This window comes from Lathamus discolor, chromosome 2, assembly GCF_037157495.1.
Source record: "Lathamus discolor isolate bLatDis1 chromosome 2, bLatDis1.hap1, whole genome shotgun sequence".
NCBI lineage: Eukaryota > Metazoa > Chordata > Aves > Psittaciformes > Psittacidae > Lathamus > Lathamus discolor.
In genome coordinates, this window is record NC_088885.1 from 139006084 (window position 1) to 139020873 (window position 14790).

Below are 14790 nucleotides of genomic sequence, written 5' to 3' on the forward strand. Positions count from 1 at the left end.
TAGCACATGACAAAATTAAGCTCCTACTGACTTCAGTGATGCAGAATTCAATTGTTACTTGAGAAAAATACAGGCATGCTTTGTCCATTTAGAAAGCAGCCCAGAAGCTGAAAAGTTGTCCTCGTTGGCTAGTGGTGGTTGTGATCCAAACAGTGTCACATTCTTCCAGCGCACAACAGCTCATGCTTTCAGATGCATAACAGCAAATTCTTTGAATGATTTACTGCAGCAGCATAAAGCCACTGTGTACTCCTGCTTAACCTTTCTTTACATGGTCCTTAATAAACAGTATTTCTTAGAGCTCATTAAGAAAAACATTGACTTCCAGCTCTGATCTGGTGAGAGCTGATAGAAGCAGTAGGTGCCCTTCAGAAAACGTATCTAAGGGTTAAGCCATTTTTGCTAAACCCACAAACAATCTGAATTTACTTTCCAAATACAAAATACAGCAAGTGAAATCTAGTCACAAATGTAAATTATTTCTCCCTGTTTCTGTGTGGAGGGAAGGTGGGGCTCCATCACACAGACTATTGCAGTCAGCTCCCATACCGTACACAGCCCACTGTGATATGAAATCTGAATTGTGTCTCTTTCAACAACAGAAAATGCCACTGCATTAAAGCATTACTGTAACAGAGAGTAATGACAATAGTAATAATTCTGAATACCAGCAGGACATATAGACACATTTTAGGTTTCTTTTTCTGGTTTTGGGTTTTTTTTTTTTTAGAAGACATCGTTCTTCAATTATTCTTTTGGTTGGAAATACTCAGTTTTCACCCTTCAAAAGATCCACAAATAATTCAAAATATAGCAAACTGCAAAATATGCAGTGACCACGTACAGCTAAAGAAAACATGTATACCAAAAGAGAGCTAAAACTATTAGCAGGTCACGGTTACTGGAACTTGAAGGCACATCAGGAATAAGGAGCTACAAATTAAGGCCCATCCTGTTGGCCTGAGAAGATGCTGTGCAATTAACATGCATTTGTTTTCCATGCACATTCATTTTGCAAAGCACTGTATAAGGCACAAAGGCAGTTTGGGTATTACACTGTTTTGGTAAGCAAAAGGTAAAGACAGGATATATACCCTTGTGAGGGTTTGCATGGCATCGGCATCCACATGGAATGGAACAGAACAGACAGCAATGATTAAAGTTTAGGCACAGTCTTGAAAACCAGAGGAAGAAATGGTCAGAATGATGGCTGGTGAAAAGTCACTCAAGCATTTACTCTAATTAGTCCTATATAGTTTCACATACAGGGTAACAGCTATTGCACACTCAGATTTATCAGGCCAGCCTGGTCTGTAGTGTCTTTCTCACTGCCAATATGTGCGTAAGTAAATCCTTGGCACGGCTCAAACTTCAGTGAGGAAGTCTGCAGCTCTGGCACATTTGGGACCATGAACTGATAAGGACAGAGCATATATCGCTCCTGATAGCTTCATGGTGGGCAAAGTGTGCAAAATAACCCAAACAAATAAAAAGGGTTTTCAGAGTTAGCCTTAGTGTTGCGCTGAGCCTTGTAAATGTAAGAGCATGGATTCTGAGAAGCACACAAGTGACTGAGTTTTAGAAGGCTCAAAAGTCAACGAAGTAACACCTTCATTAGTGGAGTCAAAAAACCAGCTGAGCTTCTGAAAGGCAGATACAAAGCATATAAGTATGCAGGGAAAGAGAAAGTTAAATATAGGTTTATTACTTGCTGAAAAAGGATAAAAATGAAATATAAGATTTACAAATAGGTAAAACCCAGCACTTCTGACTTCAGTCAAAAGTTAACTAAATAAAGCATGTTAAGAAGTTGAAAGAGGAAGTATTCATCTCAGCAGTAGCTGATCACTTTTACCCTAGGATGCTCCAGCAATCAGCCACGGCAACACGGACCATGAGTGTTGTTCTTTGAGAACTCACAGGGCGCAGAGAAGAGTCCAAGAGAGCAGTGGGACGTGCCCAAGAAATTTAAAATGGAGACTGTCAGTCAGCCTAAACCTGGAAAAGGGCTACAGTAATTATCCTAAAGTTCTCCTTGTAAAGACTTCTGGAAAAGGAACCCAGCAACTGCCAGCCAATGTGGGAACAAACGATGCAGTACTCCACTACCTTCCACTTCCTTCTTCGTGAAATCTGGCTTGGTGGCCATAGGTGCACAGGAGCTTAAGTCTCCCTGTTGTGGTAAAGGCCTTTGACGTTGTCATTATGTGAAGTGCTCAAAGGTGAAATACAGGGCTCCAGTCCCTACTGACCACAAGGAGAATCACAGCAGTCCAAAAATGCTCTCAAAAAGCAAACGCCAAAGGCTTACTGGGAACCTGGGAAGATAATCACACAGCATCCTGTAAGGCCCATCAGTGTGTTCATGAACAACTCAGGCTATAAACAGGACATCTGCAAGGCTTTCCCATGATAGCATGGGGAACTTGGATGAACTGTAAAGAGCATGAGACAGCTCTAGAATACTGGTATCTTGATAAATTTGGTCTGATATACACCAGAAACAGGTATGCAGCAGGCACTAAATACATAGCCACAAAATGGAGAGGAGTAGTGGTACCAAAATGGATCTGGGATGTTCACAGACCAGGAACTGAATGCGAGTCAAAATGATGCTATTAAAAGGCAAATATAATTCCAGTGTGTATCAACAGTACTAAAGCGCCAGAAGTTAGCTGTCCCAGCAACACTGCACTAGCATTAGCCAGCACGCTGGGTCATGTTTTGGACCATGTGCTTTAAGAGCACAAACTGGAGAGGATCCAGAGAAGCACACAACAATTGCTAGACTTAGAAACCATGAAGAGTGATTCAATTAACTGGGTCTACTGAAATGAGAAGACTAGAAGGAGAACACGATAGTGGAGTTCAAACGAGGGCACTATTTACCACATCTACTGCCAACAAAACCAGTAACTGACTGAACTCACAGGGATAAACTCGCTGTGGTAACCCTCCAGCTGTATGGTTCAACAGTGGTACATGCTGTTTACAGGGTCATGGGATCCCTTAACTTGGAAGCTTTTAAGAGTTAAAGAACCACTTGCAAGATACAGTCTTGGCAGATTTGACCCAATCTCAGGGCAAAGAGATGGACTAGGTAACTTTTGGAGATTTCCCTTAGTCCTTACTCCACTGGAAGATCTCCAGCATCCAGACACATTTTGCACACTGTGATTTCCTAACAGCTACAAAGAGGGAACACACAAATACGTTTGCCATGCCATCAAAGTGCTGTCTGGACCTTAACTTTATGTGTTTAATGGACAGCATTTTTCAGAGGAAAGCTGGCCATACTTCCTGAAAAAGCTGAGACACTGCTTTAGCACATTCCTGACAGAGAACAGGGTTGGGACTACAGATTCCTCTTTCCCCAGAAACCCCAGTGCTAAAAGCCATGTAAGAGAACTGTAGAATGTATGCCCAACCTCTTGCACCTTTCTTTGAAAGCCAGCAAGATAACAGAACTCCAGTGAGTCTCTATTGTGCTTTATCTAGATAAAAACCACAATAGACAGTGCACTAAAAAATTCCCAAGTAACTTTCAAAATGGACAGTGAAATTCCACAAACAGAACCTGCCACCTTCCCACTGCCTAGACTAGAGCAACATCGCTGCTGCTGATACAGAACATGGAAAATCACACGCTGAATACCAGTCCAAAGCTGAGTTTTGGGGCTGAATCCAAAGTCCACTGCGAAACCTGTAAGGTTCTAAATAGGTAAATCACATGCCCCCAAATCATCTCCAGCAGAATGGGGCTGAGTAGACAAAAACACAAGCTGATCTTTACTTTGTTTGCGGATTCTGTAAGACTAATTGAGTTTACTGGTCAGACCTTGGGAAGACCATGATTCCAGTAAAGCCAAATACTTCTTGTTTCTGTGAAAATGGGAAACAAAACAGACCTCAACTCAAACCTAGCAGTATTCAGTGATTAAAAAAAATCCATCCATTAGCTCATCTACATGGGAGAACAGTTCAGTAGTTTACAGAAATGCTACAGAGTCCTTCATTACTGTGCGGTTTGCAAACAGCCTGTGATCACTAGCTTTATGTGAGCTGAAGTGTTTTCAGCTCAACAGCAAATAACCAAGAGGGATAGTCTCCAGGGATGTTTCAAGAGCGTTGCATAAAGCCAGCTATTTCCTTCAGGCTATAAAGCAACTGTCTTCAACTTCGATTCCAGATTTCACACAGCAAGAAACCAGAAACCCGAAACCCTTAGATAGGTAAAGCACAGAGAATAGTCTGAGTTCAAGAAACAGATCTCAAAACTGTTCTTGATTACTCAGTAGCCCCATCATAACCGCACGTGCCAACTGCTACTCTGGGATCTAAAGTGACACTTTTTTCAGAACATTTAAGCCCTGCTTAAAATGTGCTTTCAGCTGCCACTTGAAGAGATTCCCAGAAGAGACGTGGGCTTCTGAGAATCAAGAATAACTTTTTAAGACATCCATGACAGCTGCTGCCCATACTGACAACATAAGAACCCTTTACCTGGATGCTGTCCCTGCACAAAGATGAATCTTTCTCAATGTCCCATGTCTCTTTCTTGCAAAGTTAGATAGCTTCAAGCTCCAGGACTGTCCACAGCCAGGAAATTAATATTCCAAGTGCAGCAATGTTTGTTTCTAAAAGCAGGCAGGAAATATGACATTTTACATTTTAGTTGTTTAATTCTCTTTAATTAGACACATTACAATGCACAACTGTGTCTTTAGCCAGGTAACAGGACGCCATCCTTCAGATCAGGAAGATATGATGAAGTCCTAGTCCCTCCCCTGACCTTTCAGGTACAAGGAGCATCACAGGTATTCTAGATGATGACAACTCCCACATTTAGTATAGCATCCCCCCTGTAGTTACAAAGCCTTTACAACAATTCAGTCATAGCTTTCATTTATTTCTGTACTTCAGATTGCAGCTACTGCAGCTAAGGATCTTACTGAACTGAGGATCACCCTTGCCTTCTAATACATAACCCCCCCCCATCACTTCACAGGGTATTTTCAACTTGAGCATCATAAAGTTTCAAAAACACATCTCTAACTGAAGTAAACCATCCCACTAGCGATGCAGCTCTTCAGCGCTCACTAAGAGACATTGTTCATGAAAAAAACCCACCACTTTTTATTTAATGCTACACACTCCAAACTGAAGGAATAGAATATATATTTCACCTCAGGACCAAGCTATAGGGATACATCCCAGATCATTTTCCAGAGTAAAACCAGATTTACCCAATACCAATCAGTGCAAGAAACATCGTTATCCATTTGCACTCAGCATATTTTTAGACAAACTACAGCATCAGAACATTTAAGGATCTCTCCCACACACAGCACAAAGGTCAAGAACAGATTTCTTGCCTTGTGGGAGTCAGTTTGTCAGGATGTATGTATTGGTAACATTAAAGAGAAATAAATGAAGCGTTACATTCTGATGTCAGGTGTACAAGTGCAGTAGTGGATTACTCTCGGAGGAGAACAATGTTGTATTTATAAAAGTTAAGCGATATACAGGTTATCCTGGAGTGACTATAATACAGAGAAATTTTATGCCAAATTAAGTATTTACAGAGATACTGTCACAGCAAAGAGGACAGGAAGCTAGTCTCACAGTAGTTCAATAAGGAGCAAATGAGTGGAAGAAGACGAAGGCTTTGACTTTATATAATAAAATACCAAGTGCATTCTTTTAAGTGAATGAGTCTTTGAGACTACGGTCCTGGATTTTAGGAAGCCATCTGAAGGTCAGACGTAGTCCTGCTGCATATCAAGGGTTACCTGGATTGCCAGAATTTGTACATCCATTGTAACCTCAGTAAATCACAGCAATTCTAGTATTGCTTCCTACTGCAAGATCAAACCTAAAGCTCTTAAGTAAGCCCCCTCCAAATGCCAAAGATGGAATTTTGCGCAGCAGACCTACTAGCACAATTCAGATGTTCCTCCACTACTTCTGTGCTGTACACCTGGGATTAGAACTGCACCCAGAACACTTTAATTATGGTTAGCTGCTCAAATGTTCTTGGCCAGAGAGGTATTATCCAGCTTCTTCCTGTCAATGCAACTTTAATAACATCTCATTTCTTAAAGCAGCCGTATTATTTCAGTTACTTGGGCTTTCTTCCAACAGGCTTATTTTAAGCTGGTTGTGAAGAAAGGTTATTAATGGCTGGCTATTTTGCATATTTCTTGAAGAGTTGCTACTGAAATAACCAGATGCATTTGAGGGGGATCATGTGTGGTTAACTGCTCAAAATAGCATTAAAAATCTTTTCAAATAAGTATTTTCAACTAAGAGCAGAGTTTCTTTAGCCAAGTATTTTTCAAGCCAGCATACCTATAGCATTCAATCCTGCCACCTCTCCGCTTCCTCAGCCATCTACCAAATATTACGGGTAACAGGTATAACCAGAATCTCTCCAGTGCATGACTTCAAGGAACATGATCCCTCACAGTAAAAGAATTCCATTTGAAATGGCTTGCAGTATCAGACTCCAATACACAGGATTAAAAAATGCAGAAGGAAGTCTCAGTACTCTAACGCACTTTCCAGGGAGTCTGTTGTGCTTTGAGCCAACAACTTGACCACTAGTGACCAGGCCCAAGCAGGCAACACGCTGAACAGTAAATCTGAGCAGCTTCCCTTTTTACTTAAGATTAATTTACTGTAATGTACATTACTTTCAGTGGAATGATACTGCTCATGTTTCGGCAGGATGGGGAAAATTCCACTTTGTCTTTTTTATGATAAGGCAGATAATATAGGAAGTTGAAACAGAACTTCTACAAGGATTTAATCTGTGATACTGTAAAATCAAAGTACTACTTTATTAAATGAGTTATTTTACACAATATGAACATCAATATAATTACAATTGTAAAAAATTTTTTATAACAAGTATGGACTGATTTTTCAGGATTTCCAAATAGGGCACAACTGTACATTTACACAGAATTGTCTTTGCGTGAAGCCCAAGAGGGAACAGCATAAAAATATGAATGTTTCTGTAGCCCCTTCATTTTTGCTGATCAACAGTTTTAGAAAAGCAGCTGCAGGTTTGTTATGTAAGGTCTGACAGTAGAAGAGTCAATAGGTGCCATGATTTCACCTACAAAAAACAAGAATAACTCAGTTAAGCTGAACCGTTGCACAATGCTGCTCACCTTTATGAGAATGAAATACCACAGTACTGCTTTTTTACCTCATTTCAGCCTTTTATTATAACCACTTTCAGTTACAGCCCATCAGCTGGCCAGTGGGAAACCTCTTCTATAGTTAACACAGAGGGTTTGTATCTGAATGCAGAAAAATTTGCATTCGCTTGCATAGGTTCAGGAACAAAAAGGCTCAATTGTTGGAAATACTCTAAGCAACTATTTCCATTACACGTTTTGCAGCCACAGACAGATTGCATTTATGATGTGTTCTGTTCAAAGCAAAACTGACATTTCAAAGCAAGAACTAAATAATAAAGACTATTCCTACAACTCTAAAGATGACCATCTGAAATAACATTAATCCCTTTTAAAACAACCTCCACGCACAGTAAAGAGCCACAGCCATTTCACCTAGGTAAGTATTAGCTTGCTTCTCCTGTTTAACAGTTCAGGGGCATAACTTTAATTAACTTACAGTTAATTTTTGTACTGAAGGAAACAAAATGAGTTTTAAGTCTCAGCTGCTGGTAAAAAAATTATGAATAATTTCTAATTCCCAGACAGTCATTTAAAAATGAAGGTAATGACCTGTAGACAACCTTATGCCTGAACATCAGCCAATTCTGGAGGAAGTGGAGTCTTAGGATGCTTGCTTTCAAAGTGCTGTTTGAAGGTCTTGGGATCCGGCATTTGTGTCTGATTAAAGAGAGAAATTTAACTTTATGCACAGTACAAGAGTTAAAAAATACTACAAAACCTGTTCCCCCCTCCCCATTTTGTTTTCTTTTTCCTCAAGCAAACTGTCTCCTCAAAGACATTGCTCTAGTGACGGAAGCACCATTAATTCAGCTACAGCTTAAGAGACTATTTAACCTCAGATTTTCAAAGAGGTGCTTTTAAGCACTAGTATCACACTGGTTTGGCATGTCCACCAACAGCATTATTCTTACTAGAAGTCGCCTGCAGATCTTACCCTTCATAAGCTGGTTTGGTGGAAAACCTACCTCCTATCTAAAAGATAAACATTTCTTCTTCTTAGAATCACATCTTTATGAAAGCTCCTTCTTTTGTTTATCAACAGGCCAAGAGTTAAGGGGCACAGACTGATTCTCTACTTGGCAGAAGCTACCTCAGGCTACTACAGTTGCAGGCATCAGCTGCCCAAAGTGACTGCTGCCACACACTGATTTCACAAGAGGAGGAACTGGTTACAAGTACTTAAGCGAGCAGATTTTGCTGGAATCTTATTTAAGACATTCAAAGCGACAAATCTACTCCAAGACCAACCATTTATGTGAAAACTGCAGGTTTACCCTTCAGATCCAAAACAAGGCCATTCAGGAAAACTAGCCAGAAGTATAATCTGATTAGCACTCACATTTGTGTTCTCTTGTCAAGTCATTTATACAACTAGAAGTTACTGTGTATCAAACTTACATTAAAGATTTTGGCACCACCACTTTTCCTCTCTACACGAACAGGGATTCTAAGACACGCCAATTCCATCACTAAGATGAGATGTTCCCATTTGGAGATTAAACAGGAAGTGATCTCACACTTTTTACATTTTATACCTCATACTAACAGCACATGCAGACCTCTGCAATTCAGAAGTCAAGATAACCGCCCAGAACAGATCTGTACGTGACCTCTCCTGTTTTCTCCTATCTCAATTATCAGTACAGCTGAGTAATCTTTAAGCAAGTCACATAACATGCGAATGCTTCCAGCAGTGAGCTAGACAGCCACTTGAAAAGTATTTGAGCTTCCACTATATATTCTTCTAAAAATTCTATAGGCTGGAAGACAGACCTGCCTACAATAATATTTGGTTCCTCTTACCCTACAGACAGTGCAGGTATATATCAAGGCAGCCTTGGCTGCAGCCTTCTGATCATGTCCTTGTTTCTTTTTTTGCTCAGCTTGCTTTTTGGCATTTTTCTGCTGCGATTGAATCTTCTGCTGTCCACGAGCCATATCTGCAAACAAAAAGACAACATTTAGTCTACAGATGTGAGAAACTACTACTGCTAGCTGACTGAGAAGCTGTAACCATGAGCATAATGCAGTCATGTGCTCGTCCATGAGGCCTACGACTCCCATAACTCTCATACAACAGACATCTGTTCAAGCTCTTTACTACGTAAAGACTCTGGTTTTAGTATTGTTCTTAAAATACACACCAGAATTATTAGGTCATTTTAAGGTTTCTTCCTCTAGAAAGCTTCAAGGCCTACTTTTGAAAAGTATTTTCGATAGTCACAATAATTGAATTTTCCTTTACAGTTAACAGAAACTTATTCTCTATTTCCACAAGCACAGTAAAATTTAGGGGGTTTTGTTCTTTTAAGTTTAAGACTCAACCTTTATTTCTGGAACTTAAAACAGGTTCCAAGAAAGGCAAGCTGTTATTACTGTCTTGTGGTATATGTGCTTGTGAGCTGCTTTGGAGTTGGGAATGCCAAGAACGATAGGTCACCCCTCTTTCTTCAAGGCTATTTTTACAGGTGGCCACTCTTTTTTATTATTAGCCAACTTTACACATGCGCATACTTCTTAAAAAGAAATAAAGCTGCCCCCATAGGAAGCTGTTACTCTATAAAACACAGGAGCATAAAGGAAGCAAACATTACTGCCATATACCATTAGAAGGTTCACCAGAAGAAACGAGGCACAAAGAAATCACACTTCAGGGAGCAGCAAACTAGCGTATGCTACCACCGCCACGTTCTGCCTGCCTGCAGCCCACCAGGACACCCCACTCAGCCTGCAGCCCACCCACAGAGTAGGCACCAGGCAGGATTTGGGTGCACCAAGCGAGCAGAATCCAGAGCATGCTTATATAAGCCAGCAGCCCACTTTCTGCTATTATCTTTCCCGGTCCCTCACAGCCCACGCACAATCCAGTTGTGCAGCTCTCACAGAAGCATAAGACCTGCTACACGAGCACAGGGCAGCAGCTAGTGAAGTCCACTGTTTTCAGGACTACTGAAGTCAAATGTTCCCAGGTGGTCGGCTGGTTGGTAACTGCCCCTCTATGCAACCTGGGCATTTGCTGCAAGTTTGGTACTCACACATGAGTCAGACTGGGTGCCTACAACAGGTCTGTCATGCACTCCCCTCCATGAGGACAGAAGGAGAAAGGCCTGTTCAAACAGACTGACCTCCCGTAAGCATGTGTGAAAGGCCCTTAAAACTGTTAAGTTTCTATGAAACATGGACACCTGGAAATACATTAGTACTGTATGAATTTCTGGACACAGAATTGCAAAATCAGCTAGGTTCGTAAAGACTTTTAAGATCACTGAGTCCAACCATTGCCCCAGAACTGCAAGTTCACCACTAAGCCATGTCACTGAGGGCCTCATCTACATGTTTTCTGAATGCTTCCAAGGACTGTGATTCCACCACTGCCCTGGGTAGGCTGTCCCAATGCCTGAGCACCTTCTTGGTGAAGAAATTTTCCCCAATATCCAATCTAAACCTCCCCTGGTGCGGCTTGAGGCCGTTACCTCTTGTCCTGTCACTTGTTACTTGGGAAAGGAAACGAGCCACCTCCTCTCTCCATCCTCCTTTCAGGTAACATCACAGTGCTTAACACTGAGCAAAAAGATGGTCCTGAGACCCAAAGCAGCTCTTTTAAGATTGAGAGGAACCTCTCAGGCCACACTCCCAACTTTTTCTTGGATCTATAATAGCATCATGTAACCCTTAGCAGAAACATTACACTGCATCTTTGAGTGTTTCCTCCTCCTCCCCCATCAGTTTCTCTAAAGGAATATTTAAGTCCAAACGGTTAACAAAATTGAACACAAGAAAACAAAAACTCTACTAACAAGCATAAATACATGTGGCATTCAATAGTTTCCATAAGACACAGCACTGAATGTTAACAAAACTAAATATCAGTGTATGCTAGAGTTACTCCAAAACACCCCAGCCAGGGCCTCACAGTGTTTACGTACAGCATGGCTCAACCAGAACACTACATTCCCATTGAAAAACAGGGGAGATATTCCCAATAACTCTGCAAACTAGAAGGAAGTGTAGGTTTTATTCTGGTTCTATTTTACCAGCATTACAGCATTCTCTCAGAAGTTAGGGAGCTCCTAATAGAAAACAATGAAATGCAATAAAAAAAAAAACAACCAACCATATTTTCATAAAATGATGCTATTACTTTGTAATTCGGTCCCTTGATAAGAGCTTGGTAAGCAGTACGCTGTAACAGCCAACCACACTGTACGCATTTGGCAACTACTGGTTTTACTTAAGACACAAACAAGAAAACATGAACAAAAACATCTGCTTTAAAATATCATGCATATCCGCATGATGCCCGAGGCCAAAAATCCAAGAGTTTAAATACTTCAAATTACACTGATACAGTTGATACACAGAGTGAATATTCAGCTATTGGAAAATTAAGATTATTTGGACTATCCAAATGTTTAAAAAGTGACAATCCCAAAGTTCGTTTAAAAGAAGGATGAATTCATCTCCCAGGCTAAATCTGTATTTCAGCTGCACAACACAGGTAAGTGCTGCTTTCCTTATCAGGCACGCCCTCGTAAGAGCCCTGCAAACCAGCCTGCTGTTTCGAAGTAAAAAAACCTCGAGAACACAGGAAGGAAATACCGCAGGAAAAATTAGTGCTAAATCATAGTAGCAACAGCACGGGCATCACAAGGCAGCGAGGCTGGAGCCTGCGGTACGTTAATGCCTCACACAGGGTCATTTCCTTGTAAGTCACCAGGACCTGAGCAGAGTTTCAAGCCCTAAAACTGGGCACAGACAGCTGCTTCCGCTGTCACCTCCAGAAACAAACGGCTCCCCCCGCCAGGCGGCCAAAGGCACCAGCAAGCAAGGCCCAGCCCCGACACCGCTGCGAGGAAGCTCCAGGCTGGGGCGCGAAGGAGCCGAAGGGGCCGCGGGCCCCGAGAGGGCCTGTCAAGGCAGGGGGGCCGCAGCGCAGGTAGCCCCGCGGGAAGGGGCCAAGCTGCGGCGGCGGAACTCCAGCCGCGGGCTGAAGCGGCCTGGGCAGGCCGAGAACGGAGCGCGCCCCGCTACTGGGCCGCCCCCTGCCCCCCGCGGCGGGCCTGCTCCGCTCCGCTCCGCCGCGCCACGTCCGGGCCCACGGTCCCGCACCCACCACCCCACCGCCGCTGCGGCCGCCCCACCAGCGGAGGGCCCGGCGCCGCCGCTCACCCGGGCTGTGCGTGCGGCCTGCGCGGCCCTGGCGAGCGGGAGCTGAAGTCTCCGCGCGGCCCCGCGACACCCGCCGCCACCGCCTGCCCGCGACGACGAGGAGGAGGAGGAGGGAGCGGAGCGCCCGCACTGCGCATGCGCCGCCCCGCCCGGCCCAGCCCCGCTGGCCAATGGCGGCGCTCGTCCGTTACATAAGGCGGGGGTGGTGCCGCGGCCGTGCGGGTGTCGCCGGGCGGGGCCTGTGGCGGGGGTCGGGCCCGCGGAGCGGCGGCTGGGGCGCGTTGTGCGGCGGCTCACCGGGCCGGCCCCACTGCCGCGCAGGGCGGCGCCGCGGGCAGCGGGCGTGCAGCCTGGCTCCCGGTGCTCGGCTCCCGCTTGCGGCGGGGAGGCTGCGGTCGATCCGCCATGGCTCCGTGTGGTGGGGCTGCCCCCGCACCGTCCCCTCGCTTCCCGACAGGCCCCGCTCTCAGCCACGCCGGTCTGCGCGCAGCATACAGAGGCTCCCTAAAAATAGCTGCTGCTGCTCCTCAAGAAAATGGCTCTGGAGAGGCTGTAGGGAAGGGGCTGGGAGTGCCCGGCCCAGGCAGGGGTTCCGCAGGGGTCATGTTACGTTCAGGTGGCAGCTTAAGAAGGCCCATGCACGGCCTTGGGAGGCTGAATGAATTGAAAGCTGAAGGAAATGGTGTGAGATGAGTGGAGTTTGCTTCAGGCTGAAAGCGGGCACGGTCCTGTTTGGCCTTTAAGACAAGGGCCGGCAGAGGAAGCTGCTCGCAGACTGAATGCGCAGCACGAGTGATCTGAAAGGTACTAGCCTGCAGGAGTAGAGATGCAGGCAGGCCATGTGAAGAAGGGTAAAGGATCACTTTATTGACATTTTCGTATATTGGAAAGGAAGGCTGAATGTGCCTTCTCGGATTATACACCCGTTTAGAAAAGGAGAAACGGAGGCAGCATCTCTGCTCAGATGTTCTGCCACTGTTTGAGCAATTGTAGCTTTAAAATAAGCCCAGGGTCTTGACAGTTCTGTGCCTGGTCCAAGACAGCAAACAGTGCGCTTAGTAGAGGAATTAAGAGTTGATGGCTTGACATTTTACAGGGGCTCAGGTTAGATGATTCTAATGTTCCCCTCCCATATGAGTGAGAGGAAAAAGCAACAGCAAAAATCCCTATAGCAGTACAGTGAGTGTTTTGGGCCATCGCTGTGAGTCATGACAGCAGTCACAGGGGAGCTCTGTAGCAGATATCCGACACATCACTGGAAGTAGGTCTGGATGTGACAAGTGCATGTGTGGGGAGGTGAGCACTGGGGCTCTGTCCTCAGAAGCAGGTGGCTTTCAGAATGAGGTTTAGCTCTGATTGGTGGGGGTTGCCAAGTGAAAAAGTAGCCCCTTTCCTGGCTGATGCTATTTTAGGAGGACTGCTGGCCTCAGATGTGGAACTCAAAACGGCTTTCAAGGGTCCCGTCCCTGTGCTACAGCACTGCCACACACCTGGCTGGGTGAGGACTTCAGATAGCGCAGACCTGAGGGCACGCTGAGTTATGGCTGGTCTCCCAACCTTTTCTTGCTTTGGGCAGATCAGAGGGTCTTGTGCAGGGCAGGGCACTGCAGCCTGCCCGCTGACTGCTCTGTCTTTTGTCCCTTTGTGCTGTAAATCCTGGTTATGCCATCAGTCCCTGTACTACCGAAATCATGGCTCTGCAATTTAGATGCTTCCAAAGAGACCACTGGAAAACAAAAGCCCAGTGTGAAAGAAGAACACAAGTCCCTATAGCTGAGATTTCTACTATGAAGATAATAAGGAAAAATTCCTATTCTCAATAAGGAATTTTTCAACATGCATTCCCTGCATGAAACTTACTCATCATACCAAAGGGGAGATTTCCATGCATGTGTGCAGGTGAGCAGAGAGGCGCAGGGTGGATGCGGTGAGCCGGTAGGGAGGCAGGGCCAGTCTGTGTGCTGGATGCTTTGCATAGCTCTGGTGAAATAAACCCACCCTAATTGCAGTTTATGTGTCTTACGGACTTCCTCTGCTCTGTGTTGCTCCCATATGAGGTGAAGCAAGCCAGCGTATATGAACAAAAGTATAAGTTAAAATGAAAAATAAATGCAAGCTTTAGACTGAAATGTTGTATCTTAAAATTGCTGGAAATAGACTGCAGCGGTTTTCTTCATGCTTCTTGTTTAATTGTCGGGGTTTTAGTTTAAAAAACAACTCATAACCCTCCTCAGATATTAGTGAGTGTTCTGCATTAAAATGGAGTGAAAATGAAGGATGCCTCTCAGTATTTACGGGTAGCCCAAACGCAAGGATCACAGAATCCCAAGGGTTGGAAGGGACCTAAAAAGATCATCTAGTCCAACCCCCCTGCAAGAGCAGGGTAACCTACAGTACATCACACAGGAAC

General features: G+C 44.2%; 1 protein-coding gene across 2 annotated transcripts; it reads right to left on the bottom strand.

The window, feature by feature from the left end:
- Nucleotides 1–4669: 4669 nt before the first annotated feature.
- ZNF706 (zinc finger protein 706) lies at nt 4670–12504 on the bottom strand. 2 transcript variants are annotated; one of them, XM_065668710.1, is made up of 4 exons: nt 12381–12504; nt 9015–9151; nt 7772–7868; nt 4670–7123 (listed from the first exon to the last, which is right to left on the bottom strand). In XM_065668710.1, exons 2-3 carry the CDS (start codon nt 9147–9149, stop codon nt 7773–7775), a joined length of 231 nt encoding a protein of 76 aa, XP_065524782.1. In that variant the 5' UTR covers nt 9150–9151; nt 12381–12504; the 3' UTR covers nt 4670–7123; nt 7772. The 2 variants fall into 2 exon arrangements, with proteins under 2 accessions (XP_065524782.1, XP_065524781.1); XM_065668709.1 differs by having other exon boundaries at nt 7761–7868.
- Nucleotides 12505–14790: the final 2286 nt, after the last annotated feature.